General features: G+C 43.7%; 1 protein-coding gene across 3 annotated transcripts in view; it reads left to right on the top strand.

Annotated features, from left to right (window-relative positions):
- Positions 1-18940, top strand: part of TRIM71 (tripartite motif containing 71) — an 81297-nt gene that overhangs the window by 13601 nt on the left and 48756 nt on the right. Inside the window, exon 2 of one of the 3 annotated variants that reach the window (XM_056520115.1) lies at positions 16511-16558. The exons of 1 other annotated variant lie outside the window; for it this stretch is intronic. In XM_056520115.1, coding sequence (XP_056376090.1) covers positions 16511-16558 — 48 coding nt within the window. Of the gene's footprint in view, positions 1-16510; positions 16577-18940 lie in introns of all 3 variants that reach the window. One more of the 3 variants, XM_056520114.1, reaches the window with a different exon arrangement.

The following is an 18940-nucleotide window of genomic DNA, read 5'->3' as shown; positions in this document are numbered from 1 at the left end:
TATTGTGGTGGCATTTATATTTTTAACTTCCCTGGAGCACCCCTCTTAATCCTTTTAATGACCACGGACGTAAATGTACGTCCTGGTTTTGGAGGTACATAGCGCACCAGGATGTACATTTATGTCCTGTGTAGGACTGCGAGCAGCAGAGCGGTGTTCGTGTCATATACTGAAGGTCCCAGCTGCTAATGGCCAACATCCGCGATCCCTCGGATGTCCGCCATTATCCCCTCAGATGCGGTGATCAATAAAGATCACGGCATCTGCGGCAATGCGCATGTTAAAATGATTGGATTGCTCGCAGCGCTGCTGCGGAGATCTGATCGTCTGTTATGGCGTCTGGAGGTCCCCTCACCTGCCTATAGCAGTCTCCTCGGGTCTTCTGGTCTGAGATTGAGCAGACTAGAGCAGAAGATAGCCGATAATACTGATCAGTGCTATGTCCTATGCATGGCACTGAACAGTATTAGCAATCAACTGATTGCTATTGATAGTCCCCTATGGGGACATGTGTGGTTTTAAAAAATAAAAAAGTTGAGAAATCCCCTCCCCCAATAAAAACGAAAATTGTCCCTTTTTTCCCATTTTACCCACAAAAAGCATAAACATTTTTTATAAACATATTTGCTGCGTGTGTGTCTCTCTAAATGTCCGAACTATTAAAATATAATGTTAATGATCCCGTACAGTGAATGGCATAAGCGTAAAAAATTAGTCCAACAATGCTGCTTTTTTTTTTTTTTTTTTGGTCACGTGGTATCAATAAAAGTTACAGATGACCTCATACCACCCCATATACGGAAAAATGAAAAGTTTTATAGGTGGTCAAAATAGGGTGATTTTGTACAAAAAGATTTTTTTTAAGCGGTACAAAAATAGAAAAGTATCCTAGCCATGGGTATTATTTTAATTGTATTGACCCACAGAATAAAGAACATTTTTACCGTAAAGTGTACAGCGTGAAAACGAAACCCTCCAAAAATATGCAAAATTGTGGTTTTCATAAAAATTTCCTCCCTAAAAAAATAACTTGGGTTCGCCATACATTTTTGGGTAAAATTAAAGGTTTCATTACAAAGTGCAATTGGTCACACAATTGGGTCTGTAGATGGAAATATAAGAGTTATGGATTTTAGAAGACGAGGAGGAAAAAACGAAAACTCAAAAATAAAATTGACCTGGTCCTTAAGGTCAAAATGGGATTGGTCCTTTTAAGGGGTTAAGCAGTGCAAGCTTAATCTGAACATACAGGAGTAGAGTACAATCACACAGTATCATCTTTATAGGTACCGTATATACGCTAGTATAAGCCAAGTTTTTCAGCATGATTTTTCGTGCTGAAAACACCCCCCTCGGCTTATACTCAAGTGAACTCTCCGCCCTCAGTGGTCTTCAACCTGCGGACTTCCAGATGTTTCAAAACTACAACTCCCAGCAAGCCCGGCCATCGGCTGTCCGGACATGCTGGGAGTTGTAGTTTTGAAACATCTGGAGGTCCGCAGGTTGAAGACCATTGCGGCCTTTGTCATCATCCAGACCCCCCCCTTTCGTTTTGTACTCTCCTCCGCTTGGCCGGACGTTAGGGTGAGCTGGTCTGGGCCATCTATGCTGCAGGGACCGTCCGGTTGGGAGGGATAGTCGTTCCGGGCTGTCCATCTTCACCGGGGGGGGGGGGGCCTCTTGTCCGCGCTTGGGGCCCGGCCCCGGAATAGTGACGCTGCCTTGACGACGACGCACAGGGACGTTCATGAGCAACGTCCCTGTGCGTCGTCGTCAAGGCAACGTCTCTATTATGGGCCCGAAGCGTGGAGAAGAGGCCCACCCCGGTGAAGATGGCCCGGACCAGCTCACCCTAACGTCCCGCCGAGCGGAGGGGAGTACAAAACGAAAGGGGGGGGGGGGGGGGGTCTGGATGATGTCGACGGCCGCAGTGGTCTTCAACCTGTGGACCTCCAGATGTTTCAAAACTACAACTCCCAGCATGCCCGGACGGGGATGTTGACAGGGTAATGATGAAGGGGGGGGGGGATGATGACAGGGTGATGAGGTTGTTAATGACGGGGGTCTGGATGATCCCAGGGGGATGATGTATTTCCCACCCTAGGCTTATAGTCAAGTCAATAACTTTTCCTGGGTTTTTGGGGTGAAATTGGGGGGCCTTGGCATATATTCAGGTCGGCTTATACTCGAGTATATACGGTATATTTGATATTATAGTTTGATGCTCATTAATACCACTTACATGTTCATAGATCCATTACATATTATTACTTGTATATCGCCAACATATTTCACAGCTCTATATGGATATCAGAACTGTCTGTCCCTGTCTTCAGTCTTACAATCCACTCTCAGACCAGCTATAGACAGGTTTCTATATGGCCACATTTTTGCGTTCGCAGCAAATCCTGGCCCAGCCGCATTTCCAATGATAATACAACTGTCCAAGTTAGGAGACCCATGGGTCAGGCTGTTAGGCCCATGTGAGGCTACCCCGACATACTCACCTTAACTTGCTTAGATATTCTCCCAGTGTTTATGTAAGTTTCTAAACTCTTTACAGTTGGAAACCTGTTGGTTAGAAAAAGGTGATATTTTGTTTGGGGGGGAGGGGGTGTGTGTACAAATATAAATCAATATAACTAATTTTTTTTTTTTTTTTTCCTGGTTAGACCTGGTATCACATTTTTGGAAAGGCTAAGGTAATTAATGCTGGCAATCCTAGGTTGGGGGTTCCCTTTCAAGGCCTTAAAAGCCAGGAATAGCCCTCATTGTTGTGATAGTCGGCTCCAGTGTGTCTGTTTTCCAAACATTCCCTGAGCAGCGTCTCTGCATTTAGAGTAATGAGCTCAAACTCTATTGTCCTAGAGTCAATAAATTCCTTCAGGGTTCTATTTCCTTGGGGTAATTAAACAGGACTTCAAAGATGTGAAGATTTTAACCTCTTGAGGGCCAGGGCAGTTGTGCACATTCCTGGACTCTTGTGTTGCATTCCTTTTTTTAAATGTATAAATGTGACTTGTAGATGGGCACCACCTAGCATCTTGATGCTTTAATCCTTGTCCCCCTATAGGTGAACAGGGAGGGAAAAGGGAACGCTCAGGGTAAACAGGAATATTATAAAGCCTTTATTAATATACAAGAAAGTGACAAAGGAGAGATTTCTGGACCCAACCATATAGGAAAGTAAAGCCATGTGCATGCCAATTATAATTTTTTTTTTTTTAGTATTGTTGCACGTGCACATAAGTTGCCGGTGTGTAATTTTTCACATTGCACATCATGTTCCACAGTCTTGTAAACAGATCTATGGATGAAGAGACTTGTGCAATAGTCTAGTAGCATTGTATGCAATGAAGGTGTGGTTTTAAGTGAACCATTAACCATGCAGATGAATGAAGTGTCCCGTACAGATAAATCAGGTGGGGCATTGTGTAAAACCATTTATGGCAGACCTTTTTTTTTTTCTCCTAGAGAAAAAACAAATTTTGTATTTACAAGAACTTTGGTTATTGAAAAGGGATATAGGCATGCTAGGTCTGTGTACGATATAGACATTTTTATTGCAGCTGTCGGAGCAATGCAGAGTGAGCTTGGTGCTTTAATATAAGGACCTGAGGGACACAATCTGAAATTGAATATACATGAACAATGATAGATGTGGGGCTGCACAATCTGAATGTATTATCAGTTAGGGCTGTGACGAACTATTTTCGTAATCAAGTAGTTGGTCGATTTTATTTCGATTAATCGACTAATTGCATAAAAATTACAGTGGAGAGACGATAACTTGTGAGTAAGATCAGGTAGGGAGTGACTGAGGGGAGGTGATCGGATTGACAGTCTCCTGTGTGTTTTTAGGTAAGGAATGCATTGGCAATTCTTTACCTTTTAAACCAGACATGTTTTGTCGGGTTGTGCACCAGAAATTGTCTGCATCCAGAATATGAATAAAACCCGAGCAACTCTCCATTTCACTGAAAAGGGGTGTGCCCCCAACATTTACTAAGGTTTCCACACAAAAAAAGTGGTGGCTTTGAGCTAAGGAAAACCCCACAGTTCAAAGCAGGTGTTAAAAAAATAAATTAAATAAATAAATTGTTACCTTTAGTAAATACTGGGAAAAATATCTGTCAGAAACGACACTCCACTCTTAGTAAATCTGGACCATTGTTTAAGAGAGAGTATGTGGGGATGGCTAGATGTTGAGCTTTGCGGAGGCGGAGCTTCTTATTTTATTTAGAAATGTATAATTTTTTATATTTAAAAAAAATGTTTTTCCTTTTTGTAAAGACTATGGGGAAGATTTTTCAAAACCTGTCCAGATGAAAAGTTGCTGAGTTGCAACCAATCATATTGCTTGTTTCCTTTTTAACAAGGCCTCTGCCGAATGAAAGAAGCGATCTGATTGGTTACTATGGGCAACTCAGCAATTTTCCTTAGCACAGGTTTTTGGTAAATCTGGGAAACCTGCTTCCAATGGTACATGGTTTTAGTTTTTTTTCTGATTCTGTATGCTTATGTAGAGCACCACCTGTAAGCAGTATGTCTCTGCTCCAGTACATACTTTAGCCTGGCACATCTGAATTGTGATAAAATATTTAATCTGACAATCAGATTCACCAAATTGGACACGAAAGTATCACAAGATTCACTAATCTCTAATCTTGACATAGTCACTGAACATATCTAAAATCTTGCGTGCTCAAGATATGTGCCAAGTGTCATTTTATTTTTAATCTCCATTGTTCATTTGTTGCAGCAGAGGGACCATAGAAAGGTGTTTAAACAAAATTAAATAAAAATGATCTATATATAGATTAGATCGATCGTATATACTCGAGTATAAGCCGACCCGAATATAAACCGAGGCCCCTAATTCCACCCCAAAAACCCAGGAAAAGTTATTGACTCAACTATAAGCCTAGGGTGGGAAATACATCACCCCCCCCCCCCCCACTTCGTCATCATCCCCCCCCTTCATCATCACCGCCTGTCAATCCCTTCTCAGTGGTCTTCAACCTGCGGACCTCCAGTTTAAGACCACTGCGGCCTTCGTCGTCATCCAGACCCCCTTTAATTTTCTACTCCCCTCCCCTCGGTGGGAAGGAAGGGGGAGCTGGTCCGGGCCATCTATGCTGCAGGGACCGTCCGGTGGGGAGGGTTAGGCTGGGTTTACATCACGTTTTTGCCATACTGTTTTCAATCCGTTTTTCTAAAGAAAACCGTATGGCAAAAAAGTAAACCGTATGCGTTTGTAAACAGTATACTGTTTTTAAAAGTGCATACAGTTCCGTCAGTTTTTATAGGGAAAAAAAACATAAGTTTTTTGAAAACGTTGTACATTTTTAATGGGAGGGGTCTTGGGTGGGGACTTTAGGATGCAAATACGGATGTACAAAGTAAAAAAAAAAACGTATGCGGTTGCAGTACGGTTTTTAAACCGGCGTCAAAACCGTGGTTGACCACGATTTTGTCTCCAGTTTAAAAACCATACTGCAACCGCATACGTTTTTTTTTTGTTTTTTTTTAACATGGACGTCAATGGAAAACTGTTCCATACGGGGAAAACGTATAAGGTTTTTACTTTGTACATCCGTATTTGCATCCTAAAGTCCCCACCCAAGACCCCTCCCATTAAAAATGTACAAAATTTTCAAAAACATAGCCCAGCCTTAGTCGTTCCGGGCTGTCCATTTTCACCGGGAGGCCCTCCGCTCAGGGCCGGCCCTGGACTAGTGACGTTGCCTTGACAACAACGCACAGGGACGTTCATGCGCAGGAACGTCTGCTGCGCATGGACGTCCCTGTGCGTCGTCGTCAAGGCAACGTCACTAGGCCGGGGCTGGCCCGGAGAAGAGGAGAGTTGTAGTTTTGCAACATCTGGAGGTCCACAGGTTGAAGACCACTGAGAAGGGATTGGCAGGCGGAGAGTTCACTCGCGTATAAGCCGAGGGGGCGTTTTCAGCATGAAAAATCATGCTGAAAAACTCGGCTTATACTCGAGTATATACTAGAGAATATATATATATATATATATATATATATATATATATATATATATATATATATATATATATTATGCACCATATTTATCCAATGCCATGCAACAAAATCTAATACATTTGGCACACACTGCACCTCACACAAAAAACTGGAAAGTTTGCTCACACCAACATTGATACATCACCCCTCCCCCATGTGTGTTAAAGATTTCTTTACACTAAATTGTGTGTAGCTGCAATATGTGTGTGTGTGCCATATATAATTTTTTTCTTTTCTATTTAAATCCCTATTAAGCTTGCTATAAGCTGTGCTTTGCTAATGTGCTTGATCTGGTAAATGATTTCTAAACTGTAAAATAAATCCTGCCGTCGAAGTTCTCACTGGATCAGATACCTTCCCACTAATCTTACGAAACCACAGACACAAACTTGCGGGAGAACAGCTTAGAATGTTGAGCTAGAAAATTCTTCATTGCAGGGTATGTTTTGTATCTCTGCTCCGTGTCCGCAATGAGTTATTCAGGATCACACAATAGTGAGCAGTCTAATATTATATTATACACACTTAAAAAAAAAAAAAAAATAATAATAATAATAATAATAATAATAATTAATAATAATTTCCACCGGAGTACCCCTTTTAACTCGCCTTTCTATGTTCCCCGTCGTCGCTCCGGTAACAGCCTCACGCTGGGGATGGGAACGTCACAGAGCAGTCGGCCTATCACTGGCCGCAGCGATGTCCCGCCTTGGTCGGTGATAGGCTGTACGCACTGTCATGTAAGGCTGCTTTCACACTATGAAGTTCACCCGTTAATAAACGTACGTTTGAAAAATATCGCCCGTTAAACAACCCCATTCAAGTCAATGGGTTTTTTCTTTTACCCGTTATAGCCCATGATTAACGGACGTTAGTTGTGACGGGAGAAATAACGGGACATACACTAATTTTTCGCCCGTCACAGGAAACGGGTAAATTAATGGACGCTATTTTTAACATTGAAGTCTATGGCCGAGCGACGTTAGTAAATACACCCTTTAATGCCCGTTATTATAACAGACGTTATTTTTACTTGGCATGCTCAGAAGAGGTGACATCAGCAGACTCCTGCAGTGCTGAAGGACTACCACTACTCCCATCATGGAACATACTTGTTTCTATGATGGGAGTAGTAATTCCCCACTGCAGGAGTCTGCCGGTGGCTGGGGAGGTTACAATAGTGTTGGTACTACTACCCCCCCCCCATCATAGAACAGAGTCTGTTCCATGATGGGGGTTGTAGTACACGGGCTGAGGGATTGATCACACCGGGTCTCACTTCTGACACCCGATGCGATCAGAAGTTAAGCAGGGGATCGGCCGGCATGCTTCACAACCCTGCGATGTACACAATGTATTTTTTACTTTCATTTTTAAATTCCCCGCTGGGAGCCCTGAATGGCCGGTACTGAGGAGCCATTCAGGGATCCCAGCAGGGTTTTTAAAATGGACAATGTGAGGGGACATATGTATATTAAGTGTTGTGGGAGGGGGGGGGCAAGATATAAAGCGCTGCAGGGGGGGGGGGCATAGAATGCTATATATCCATTTGTGCAGCGCTATATGTGGTATCTGTCAGCAGCACATCCAGCAGCCGCCAGGCCAATGATGCTGACAGATATACTATTTATCCATAGAGCGGTGGCTGCATATGTATATAGAAGCGCTGTGGGGGGGGGGCAGATAACGCTATATGTCTGCCCCCCCCCCCGCACATCTATATACATATGCATCCGCCGGCACTATGAATGAATAGTATATCTATCGGGATCATCTGGCCGTCGGCTGCTGAATGCGTTCTGATAAATATATGTGGTAGCGTTGGGAGAATAAAGCCTTGTGGGGTGTAGGGTAGTTAGGGTGTTGCTGTTCAGGATAATAAAGGGCGCTGTTAACCCTTGTCACTTGTGATGCCAGGGTGAGGGTTAAATACTGTAATCTTGATAGGCCTATTGCCACCCTTCCCAAGAGCAATAGGTGATGCAGAAATAAAGAATTGTCCACAACCACTGTTAACTGAAAACTTGCAGGAACTTTTACTGAAGAATTTCTGTACATGCAGCAATAGTAACAGTCCAGATAACAGAGTCTCTACAGATATGGCTGAGCAGCGATTGACAGTTGGCTGGTATCAGATAAGCTCAATTTAGCTTCTTAGAGATTTTGTAGCATAGATCCACTGGATTTAAGGGTGCGTTAAGGTCCAGTGATCTTGCGGTGAGTAGCGGGGAATTGCTTAGTATATCCGCTATGTTAGAGGCAGAGGCCGCAAGGCTTTGGCCTAGCAAATTGTCTTGTAAGCTGCAGAGGTCCTACCTCTTCCAGAATCGGCAACCAAAGAGAGCGATCAAGATGGCGCAGCTCCCTTATATGGGCAGGGGCTGGCCGTTTTGGATTGGTCCATAACACGTGTTCACCCATGTGAACCAGTCATGAGAACCACCAAAGGTCCTTTAGCAAAACCATAGAGTTCTGAACCTAATTACAGGTCCTGCTACGCTGAACAGGTAGGCTTTTAAATATATACATATTTATACTTATATTTATATGAATTTCTATGTAAATATGAATCAACTAAGGGGTGACAAGGGGATAACTATAGAGGGACCCCGACGTTCCTAGGGACTCGGACTATGGGGACCTCTACAAAGGGACAGTATGAAATACGGTACCGGAACACCGCATATACCATTCACATATAGCGCTGCAATGGAAAATTAAGACAAATGTGCTGGAGGGGGGTATAGATATATACATATAAATGCGCTGGGGGGCTAGATATATAGCGCTCTATGCCACCCCACCCCTTCAACACTTTTAATATACATATGTTCCCTCACATATGTTATACGTATGTTCCCTCACATCCCCGCTGGGATCCCTGAATGGCTCCTCAGTACCTGCCATTCAGGGCTCCCAGCGGGGAATTTAAAAATGAAAGTAAAAAATACATTGTGTACATCACAGGGTTGCTGAGCATGCCGCCCGCTCCCTGCTTAATAACTTCTGATCGGATCGGTTGTCAGAAGTGAGACCCGGCGCGATCAATCCTTCAGCCCCTGTACTACAACCCCCATCATGGAACAGACTATGTTCCATGATGGGGGTAGTAGTACAAACACTAATGTAACCTCCCCAGCCACCAGCAGACTCCCGCAGCTGGGCAACTACTACTCCCATCATGGAAACAAGTATGTTCCATGATGGGAGTAGTAGTAGTAGTCCTGGCTGTGGGAGTCAGTAGGCAGAGGTGTTAAAACGTCCGTACATGATGGATGTTATAACAGGTCTTAACGGATGAACAATTCAGTTATTTGGACAGACATTATTCAGCCGTTAGCATCCGTTAATTCCCCCGGTTATTAAACGTCCGTTAACAATACATTATAATGGCTGTTTATTAACGGGTGAACTTTATAGTGTGAAAGCAGCCTAAGAAGCAGCGCCCACGGGTCACATGATTGGGGGGGGTGGAAAATACCGTTAAATACCATGGAACCGCCATAACTTACAAAAATACCATCATATACATTTTTGGTCATACCGTCCAGCTCTAATTTGTTATGTCCTTCATTTTTTTTTTTCCATAAGAGATGCTGCAAACTGCGGGGGGGGGGGGGGGGGGGAGTTGACATGAAATAGAAAAAAATGCAACTTGGCATGCATTTTGATTTTTTTTTTTTTTTTTTTTTTTTTTTTTTTTTTTTTACACCACTGTCTCTTGATTATTAAAGTTGGTATGCTTATGAAACTAAATTTGCATAGCTTCCATCATGTTACTATTACGATTTAAAAAAAAAAAAAATTCTCCAGTTTGTGTGGTGCATTTTATTTACTCTGATTTATGTGTCAGAAAATGCTGGAAGTTGCATTTAGTTACTAGATAACTACAACTCCAAGCATGCCCTGATAGTCTATGGTTCTGTGGGTGTTGCAGCATATTGCACTGTATAGTAGTACAGTTAAGGTTATTGTGTAACATGCTGGGAGTTGTAGTTTTGGTTCGTGTCGGCTGCAGAGCCATAGGCTGTGTCAAGGAATACTGGGAATTGCAGTTAATAACTACAACACCCAGCATGTCCTGATACAGCCTATGGCTCTGCAGCTGACCCGAACCAAAGCTACAACTCCCAGCATGTTGCACTTTATTGTTTTACGGTTTAGGTTATGGTGCAACATGCTGGAAGTTGTAGTCTTGGTTCGGGCGTGTTTTGCGTGCATCCGTGGGGCTCTTGGTCGGTGGGTGAGTATGAAGGGGGCGGGATTCTGGGGGTGCAATTTAGTGTGGGGGGCCAGAAGCCACTTGCCCGGCTCCCGGAACTACATGTCTCGGGCGTCGGGCGATAGGATTTCCACATCCCTGTAGTCTCACAAGGGGTCTGAAGATCTCTTCTCGGTACCTAATGGCAATCAGGCTACCACTGGCAAGCACATGGAGGGCTGTGTGCACCCCCCCCCCCCCAAAGAAATGCCACCCCACACCATTACTGACCCACTGTCAAGCCAGTCATGCTGGAGGATGTGACAGGCAGCAGAACGTTCTCCATGGAGTCTCCAGACTCTGTCATGTGCTCAGTGTGGACCTGCTTTCATCTGTGAAGAGCACAGGGCGGCAGTGGCAATTTACCAATCTTGGTATTCTCTGGAAAATGCCAAATGTCCTGCACAGTGTTGAGCTGTAGGCACAACCCCCCACCTGTGGATGTTGGGCCCTCATACCACCCTCATGGAGTCTTTCTGACCATTTGAGTGGACACATGCACATTTGTGGCCTGCTGGAGGTCATTTTGCAGGGCTCTGGCAGTGCTCCTGCTTGCACAAAGGTGGAGGTAGCTGTCTTGCTGCTGGGTTGTTGCCCTCCTATGGCCGCCTCCATGTCTCCTGATGTACTGCTCTTTTCACTACGCTGACAGACACAGAAAACCTTATTTCCACAGCTTGCATTGATGCCATCCTGGGTGAGCTGCACTACCTGAGCCATTTGTGTGGGTTGTAGACTCTGTCTCATGCTACCACTAGAGTGAAAGCCCTGCCAGCAAAAAGTGACCAAAACATCAGCCAGGAAGCATAGGAATTGAGAAGTGGTCTGTGGTCACCACCTGCAGAACCACTCCTTTATTGGGGTGTCTTGCTAATTGCCTATAATTTCCACCTGTTGTCTGTTCCATTTGCACAACAGCATGTGAAATTGATTGTCAATCAGTGTTGCTTCCTGAGTGGACAGTGTGATTTCATAGAAGTGTGATTGACTTGGCGTAACCTTGTGGTGTGTTCCCTTAATTTTGAGCAGTGTACTTTTTTATTTAATTTTTTCCGTAGGGCGTGATGTGAGCATATTGCCAAAATTCTAGCACTTGTGTTTATGGGGTGGGGGTAGGGGTGTGTGCAATGGTCTGATTGCACTGCGCTGATATCTTTTCTCTATTGGTGTAGCCTGCTCCAGACGGGGTCTATCAATGGCTTCAGAGGCTAAGGTAAGCTCTCTAGTTTCCAGGATAGTGGATCACCCTGCAATCTTGATAGTGCAGATCACCCCCGAAGCACAATCTGCCAATGACAGCTGCAAATGGCTAATAGCTGGCAGCAGCGTTGCTGGCCATTTGCATCGGTCCCCCAGCTACTGAAATCTGCTGTATACACGTCATGAAATGTTAAAAGGGTTGGAGCAGTGTAGTGATTTCCTAATAACTGTAGAACACTCTTACCTGTAAGAATTCCAGCATTGTTGAGGGCTCATTCAGATGCCAACATTTTTCTGAGCAGACATTTGGTTTGTGTCAGGCTAGGACTGCTTGCAAATGTAACTTATTCATAGACAGCCATGCATTTCTGAGAGGATTCCGCTAATAAAATAAGAATGTTCATTCTTTCAGCGGAGTCTGGAATTTGAACTTCTGCCACAAATTCTGCCATGTGCACAATGCAGCAGAATCTCAGCAGAGACGCATTTCATAGACTTTCTAACTCCTGAAGAGAGAAGGGATGTGCTCAGCTTGACATGTCTCCTCCCTTATTTATTCATGTGTGTGGTCTGAACACCCACACCCCGACTAATCAAGACTAGGACATGTCAAAATATAGATTCCTAGGCAGCTAGTGAAGTGCTCCTTTTTTCTTTTGAAATATATTTATTTTATTGGGGTGGGGGGCTTCTGTAAATTACAAGTAGTCCATTTTCGAGGCTTAGTCTAGAGGGTGACTGGACATTATTGCAAGGCACACAGAATTACCTATGAAAACACCGTTTGCTTTGAAAGACAAGTGATGGGAAAATGTGGTATTGTTTAGTGTATGTAAATGTGCAATAAGAACAGCCAAGCCCTTTTTTGTTTTTATTAAATTACCTGCGATTGCCGCTGGTTGCCCGGGTGGGAATCTTTTGTCTGGATGGAACTTTGAAATGTAGAATAGAATCCAATTAAATCCTTATCTTGTTTTTTCAGGGTCTCCCCTGTTTGCAGAGTTAATTGGATGGCAGAACCTTTCTGGGGGGTTTTGCTCCGCAGGTTTTCTCATTATTTGCTGTGTTTGTCTGAGAACTGGGGCTCATTAGTGATGTGAAAATATCATAAATAGTCCTAATCTGTTTACGTGCCAAATGTGTGCCATGCATTTATGTTAATGTCAGAGCAAGCTGGACACTATTCTTAAATTATAGCTAGTATGGTTGAAAAAGAAAAATGTCCGTAAAGTTTAGTCATAGTAGTAGGGTTGTGCTATTGGGATGGTGAAGGGTCAAGTGGCCCCAATAGGTATTTCCCATAGGTGGTGAAACTACAGTATTTAAACCAGTGTTTCCCAACCAAGGTGCCTCAAAACCACAACTTCCAGCACCAGGGTGAGGAAACAATGACTTAAAGGGGTACTCCGGTGAAAACCTTTTTTCTTTTAAATCAACTGGTGGCAGAAAGTTAAACATATTTGTAAATTACTTCTATTAAAAAAATCTTAATCCTTCCTGGATTTATTAGCTGCTGAATACTATAGAGGAAATTCTTTTCTTTTTGGAATGCTCTCTTATGACATCACGAGCACAGTTCTCTGCTGACATTATTTTAATAACGCTTTATTTATTGTTGTCCTTAGTGGGATTTGAACCCAAGTCCCCAGCACTGCAAGGCAGCAGTGCTAACAACTGAGCCACCATGCTTCCCTTAGCATTCATTTGCTATGCACGGTTGCTAAAATGGACAGAGATGTCAGCAGAGAGCACTGTGCTCATGAGGTCATCAGTGTTCCAAAAAGAAAGGAATTTCCTCTGTAGCATTCAGCAGCTAATAAGTACTGGAAGGATTAAGATTTTTTAATAGAAGTAATTTACAAATATGCTTAACTTTCTGCCACCAGTTGATTTAAAAGAAAAAAGGTTTTCACCGGAGTACCCCTTTAAGGTATCACCATGTATTACAGCATGTCCCCCTTGTGATTTGAGAGCTCCAAATATTAAGGAAATTGACAATTTATACCTATTTGGGGGGGCTGCTTGGTCAAGGTTAAGTGGGTCCTTTGCTGCTGCACAATACCATCTACAGGTGTAATTAGATGTTGTAATATGTCGTATTCCCATGTAGCTTGTATAAATATGAGTAGTCTGTTTCTAAAGTGTGCTTACTTCACTTACGTCTGTTCACCAAATAACTTTTATATATGTTCAGCAATGTCCCTCTCCTGACACAGCATTTCACTTGTATACCACAGCAGCAGTACATTTTGTTCTGCAGAAGGGGCAGCCACCCAGCAATAGTTGGTGGATGGCGGCAGCACCCCCGTAGACCACTGAATAAAGGAACCCTGCTGCCCTCTAGAGCAGCAGTAGTCATGTGGGGTAAACCTGAGTGAGTGTACATGGGCTTACCTCAGTGTTTTTCGGGCAGCAATTAGAGGAGTATAAGTTCCCTGTAGCTACGTTGGCTTCGGCAGGGTTTTCCCATCATAATCGCCATGGCAGCAAGAGGACCTTCCTCATCCTCCTACACCTCTTCAGGGACACTGCTGGGCATCACATCCCCTCCCATAGACTTTTATTGGGGGGGGCAGGGCATGATGTCACGAGGGACGGGGCCGTGATGTCACAATACTCTGGCCCTTGTATCGCCCGTTATCAGGCACGAAGTGAAGTTCGCTCTGTGCAGCAGATGACACGGTGCTGCAGGAGACGTTGTGGGGGTCCCCAGGGGCGGGCCCCTTACGATCAGGAATCTTATGCCCTATCCTATGGATAGGGTATAAGAGGTCTAGGGGCGGAGTACCCCTTTAAGAAATTCCCTATATGAAGCAATTGTTTCCCATGCCAGGTCCCCCACACACAGAAGGGGATTGGGAATGTCTGGCGATGAGTGTATCGCCAGGTCAACCGTTTTGTCAGAGAGTGGTCGCCATAGAGACAGTCGGGTTTGCTGGCAGAGCAGCCCCCCCCCCCCCTCCCCCAGGAAATTGGGCATTAGAGGACGTGACAAACTTTGCACAGCTTACATTCAGAACTGCGCTCATATTCACACATACAGTATTCTGTGCAGATTTGATGTGCAGGATTTTCTGCTGCAAATTTCAATGTAAACTGAACACAGCTTGAAATCTCCTGCGCATCAAATATGCGCAGAATACTGTACGTGTGAATAGGCCCTAAAGGTGATTCTAAGAAACTGTCGGCTCACCGGATATACAACAGCTACTGGCACCACAAACTAATCTGGCTTTGCTCTCTATCACAGGCTATAATTTAGTTCCTAAATGCCATCAATTCCCAGACTTGGAAAATTCTAATGTTTAGCCCAATATTTATACAGAAAGATGATATTGAGTCTTTTTTTCCAGAATTTTTTACCTACCAGTTAATCAGTCCCAGGGCCAAAGAGTACAGTTAGACAAGCAATAAAGCAATAAGACAGTCTAAACTTCCAGTACAGAAAACCTTATTCCATATTAGGATTATTTAGACATGGTGTCCTGATTGTGATAATAAAAAAAAAAACACTTTCCCTACCAAAGAGAGCCTTCATTTCAGGTCTGATGAAGAATTAGACCGTGCTAATGATGGCATTCAAGGTGGGCAGACCCAGATCCAAAAAGGTTGGAAAAGTCACATATTTAAAGTCCTGAAATTGGATGAGTCGGTCAGGCCAGTCTTAATTCTAAAAACCCTGAACAAATTCCAAAAAAGAGAAAGGATTTAGACTGGAAAGCATGGTGGCACTTAGCCTTTTGATAAATGTTTCTCTTAATAGACTTCCATTTGGTCTATATAGTGCCAAAACACAGGACACTACTACAATTCACTTGTACGGTGTCCATTTTAGGACACAACTTCCTGCCGCATAGCAGAGCTGAAGCTGCACAGCACTGTATAGCAGAGCCAACATTGAATAGCGTGTACAGCAGAATCCATATAGCAGAGAGCCAACACTGACTGCTCTGCTACACGGCAGGAAGGTTTTTCCTCTGAGGGATGACTGAGTTTTGGATGAGAGACTTTAGGATGACAAAGGAGGGAGGAGGCAGTTGCGGCTGACGCCTGACAGAGATTGGTCCAAGAGGGTTAGGCGGGATGCTGTTTTGCCGGATGGAGGTACGGCTGAGGACTGACTATGTCCTAAAATGGACACCGTACACTTGAAAAGGTCAGCTGTATCACTGGAAGGTAATTGTATTTTGGCCTCTCCATAGCACCCTATACTTTTGAGGCTTAGGACCCCTCCTCTAGGACAGTGCAGAGTTGCTTTATAGTTTTGCTGGAAGCCCCAGTCGACATGCTTGGCCATTCATTTTAAATGACTTCTTTGTAACACATTTCCACTGCAGTAAATCATGCATAGGAGAATGTTGTCATTAGATACAGCACTGACGTGGTTATCACATTGGTGGATGTTAAGTTTCAAGCGGTAACATTAATGGACTGATTCTAGCTTCCATAATGCTGTTATTACCAAATTGCATACATTTTAAATATTTTGACTTTAAAGTGTACCTATTATTTAAAGTAATGTTTGACATGTCAAACGTTTGTACCAGTGGAGGTCCAGATGCAGAGACCTAAACAATTGCTAGAATTAAAGGGCAGAAGTACTTGGCCGCACACTCTGTGCCCCATCACCTCTGGTCTGCACAGCTGAAGCAGACAGTAAATGCGGTAGCTGGAAGTACCATGGACTTGCATTGTGATTCCTTACATTGCTTGCTCCCTTTAGCTGTGAAGAGCAGAGATTCATTTTAGTAGTTGGTGAGGATCTCCGCACCCAGACCCGCACTGATACAAACCTCTGACATAATGAAAAATTTATTTTTTTCCCATGTGTGTCCTAAAGCAGTTTTAAAAAAAATTTCTAAAGCAATTTAGTTGGGTACATTTTATTTCCCAGATACATCCCCCCCCCCCCTTTTAAACTTCTTAGTGCATAAGAATAGAATATAATCATTAAAAATTTTGACTTATGTTCTTCTCTTTTTGGTGGGGGTCCCTTTTTAACAGATTGACAAATATGGAATGCGCAAGACAGTGTATAACCTGGCGGATCTGGTGAGGATTAAGAATTGGGTAATTAACAAAAAATATATGTATAAGGTTTTATTACTTTTCTTCCCACAATACTTGTGGTAAATAAATATTATTTTTTTTAATGAATTTTAGTAACTTTCTTTTTGTAGTTGATGATGATAGAAACATATTTCTTTATTTTATGTACACTTTGGAGCCTAACATATATCTGTGTAATGATGAATGTAATAGATTACAGCACCAAAAGCCGGAGACTCAAAATCTTGATGGAGTGCAAAGTACAACGTTTCAGCAACAAACTGCCTTTTTCAAGCAACAGTTTGTTGCCGAAATGTTGCACTTTGGGGAGCGAATAAAGTCACACTCCATCAAGATTTTGAGTCTCCGGCTTTTGGTGCTGTAATCTATTACATTCATTGTATGTTTTTTCGGGCTGGCATTCCTGGATGATTACGTGCACACCCGTGGATTCCAGTGCGGTCTCTCTACCAGATATCTATAAATCTGTGTAAATTGCAATAGAATAATCTTCACCTAATCCAACCAACCTTCTTGCTTGTTTGTAGTTGCAAAATACTTATGTGCAACAAGTGGATTCGGATAACACAAGAAAAATTGTTCTGATGCTATTTTCTGGCATTAATGTTACTATGGCTAATGGAACAAATATCAATCATTGAAAACATGCCCTTTAATCCCATAAGCATCATATTACTTAAAGGGTACCTGTCCTAGTGCAAAAAAAGAAAAAAGTGGTTACTCAATACCTAATCCTGATCGTGTGCATATTATTTTTATGTGTCTAGGACCTATATATCCAGAGAAAAAAGCATTTATCTGCTGCAGAGTTCATTTTTCATCTTGCTGGCTGGAGGGGGCGTGTCTGCCTCCCTCACAGTGATGACTCGTCTGCTTTGAGTCTCAGAGCGAGCCTGGGCAGCCAGCCAATCATTCCACTCTACTCTGTAACCCTTTCCTTTCTGGGTGTATGTACATTCCTATACAGGTAGGGGTATGCACCCTTGTCAGTAGTACAGACTAGGGTGCAATGCTCTTCACATACCCCCACCTGTGCAGGAATGTACATACACACACTGCTATACCCAAACATGTGTATGTAAATTCTTATACAGGTGGGGGTATGAGCAGACTGCAGAGCATTGCACCCTAGGGTCTGTGGAAGACCCTATGGTGCAATGCTCTGCAGTGCACTTAGCCCCATGTGCAGAGGCCCTGGCTGGGAGGATTGCTGAGATGCAGACACTTACAGACCCATCCAGGCCGCAGCATGAGCAGGATAGGTACAGTCACAATCCTCCAGGGCTGGCTACATGGGCTCCACAAAATGGCAAGGTGGGGCGGTGATGGCAGGGTGAGGAGACATAGGAGGGGCACAATCCCAATGCAGCCCTTTAGTACAGAGCTCTATGCTGCTGCAGCACAAGGGACAGACAGCACAGAGCTGGGCTGCAGACTCCTCTGCGCCAAAAAGCGTGAAAGGTAAGGCCTCGCCCACTGCTTTACAAGGGCTGAATTACTATGAAACTAACCTTGGTGCGTGTCCCGGAGGCAGCAGGGTAGGGGGGGGGGGGGCGGGGGGGAGATTTAGACAAAAACTCCAGTGGGGCCCATGAGTGTTTTCGGCACTACCTGTGTGCACACTCCATGTGCTCGTTCACAGGCAGTGCCCGCGCATACACTCTACATGATACTGCAGGGATCTCCTATACTGGAGACCAGCACGCTTTACGGACGGTATCTAGGATGTGGCAAAATCTTGAGTAGTCTGTCTGGCTAAAAGAGTGCGGCTATTTTGAGCTTTAAAGGGGTACTCCGGTGAAAACCTTTTTTCTTTTAAATCAACTGGTGGCAGAAAGTTAAGCATATTTGTAAATTACTTCTTTTAAAAAATTGTAATCCTTCCAGTACTTATTAGCTGCTGAATGCTACAGAGGAAATTCCTTTCTTTTTGGAACACTGATCACATCACGAACACAGTGCTCTCTGCTGACATATCTGTCCATTTTAGCAACGATGCAGGAGCAGATGCAGGAGCAGATGCAGGAGCAGATGCAGGAGCAGATGCAGGAGCAGATGCAGGAGCAGATGCAGGAGCAGATGCAGGAGCAGATGCAGGAGCAGATGCAGGAGCAGATGCAGGAGCAGATGCAGGAGCAGATGCAGGAGCAGATGCAGGAGCAGATGCAGGCTAAGGGCAGCATGGCTCAGTGGTTAGCACTGCTGCCTTGCAGTGTTGGGGACTTGGGTTCAAATCCCACTAAGGACAACAATAAATAAAGTGTTATTATTATAATAACATCAGCAGAGAGAACTGGGGTCAGAGAGCATTCCAAACAGAAAAGAATTCCCTCTGTAGTATTCAGCAGCTAATAAGTACAGGAA

The sequence above is a fragment of the Hyla sarda genome, chromosome 5, assembly GCF_029499605.1.
Source record: "Hyla sarda isolate aHylSar1 chromosome 5, aHylSar1.hap1, whole genome shotgun sequence".
Lineage (NCBI taxonomy): Eukaryota > Metazoa > Chordata > Amphibia > Anura > Hylidae > Hyla > Hyla sarda.
This window is presented reverse-complemented; position numbering and strand designations above follow the sequence as displayed.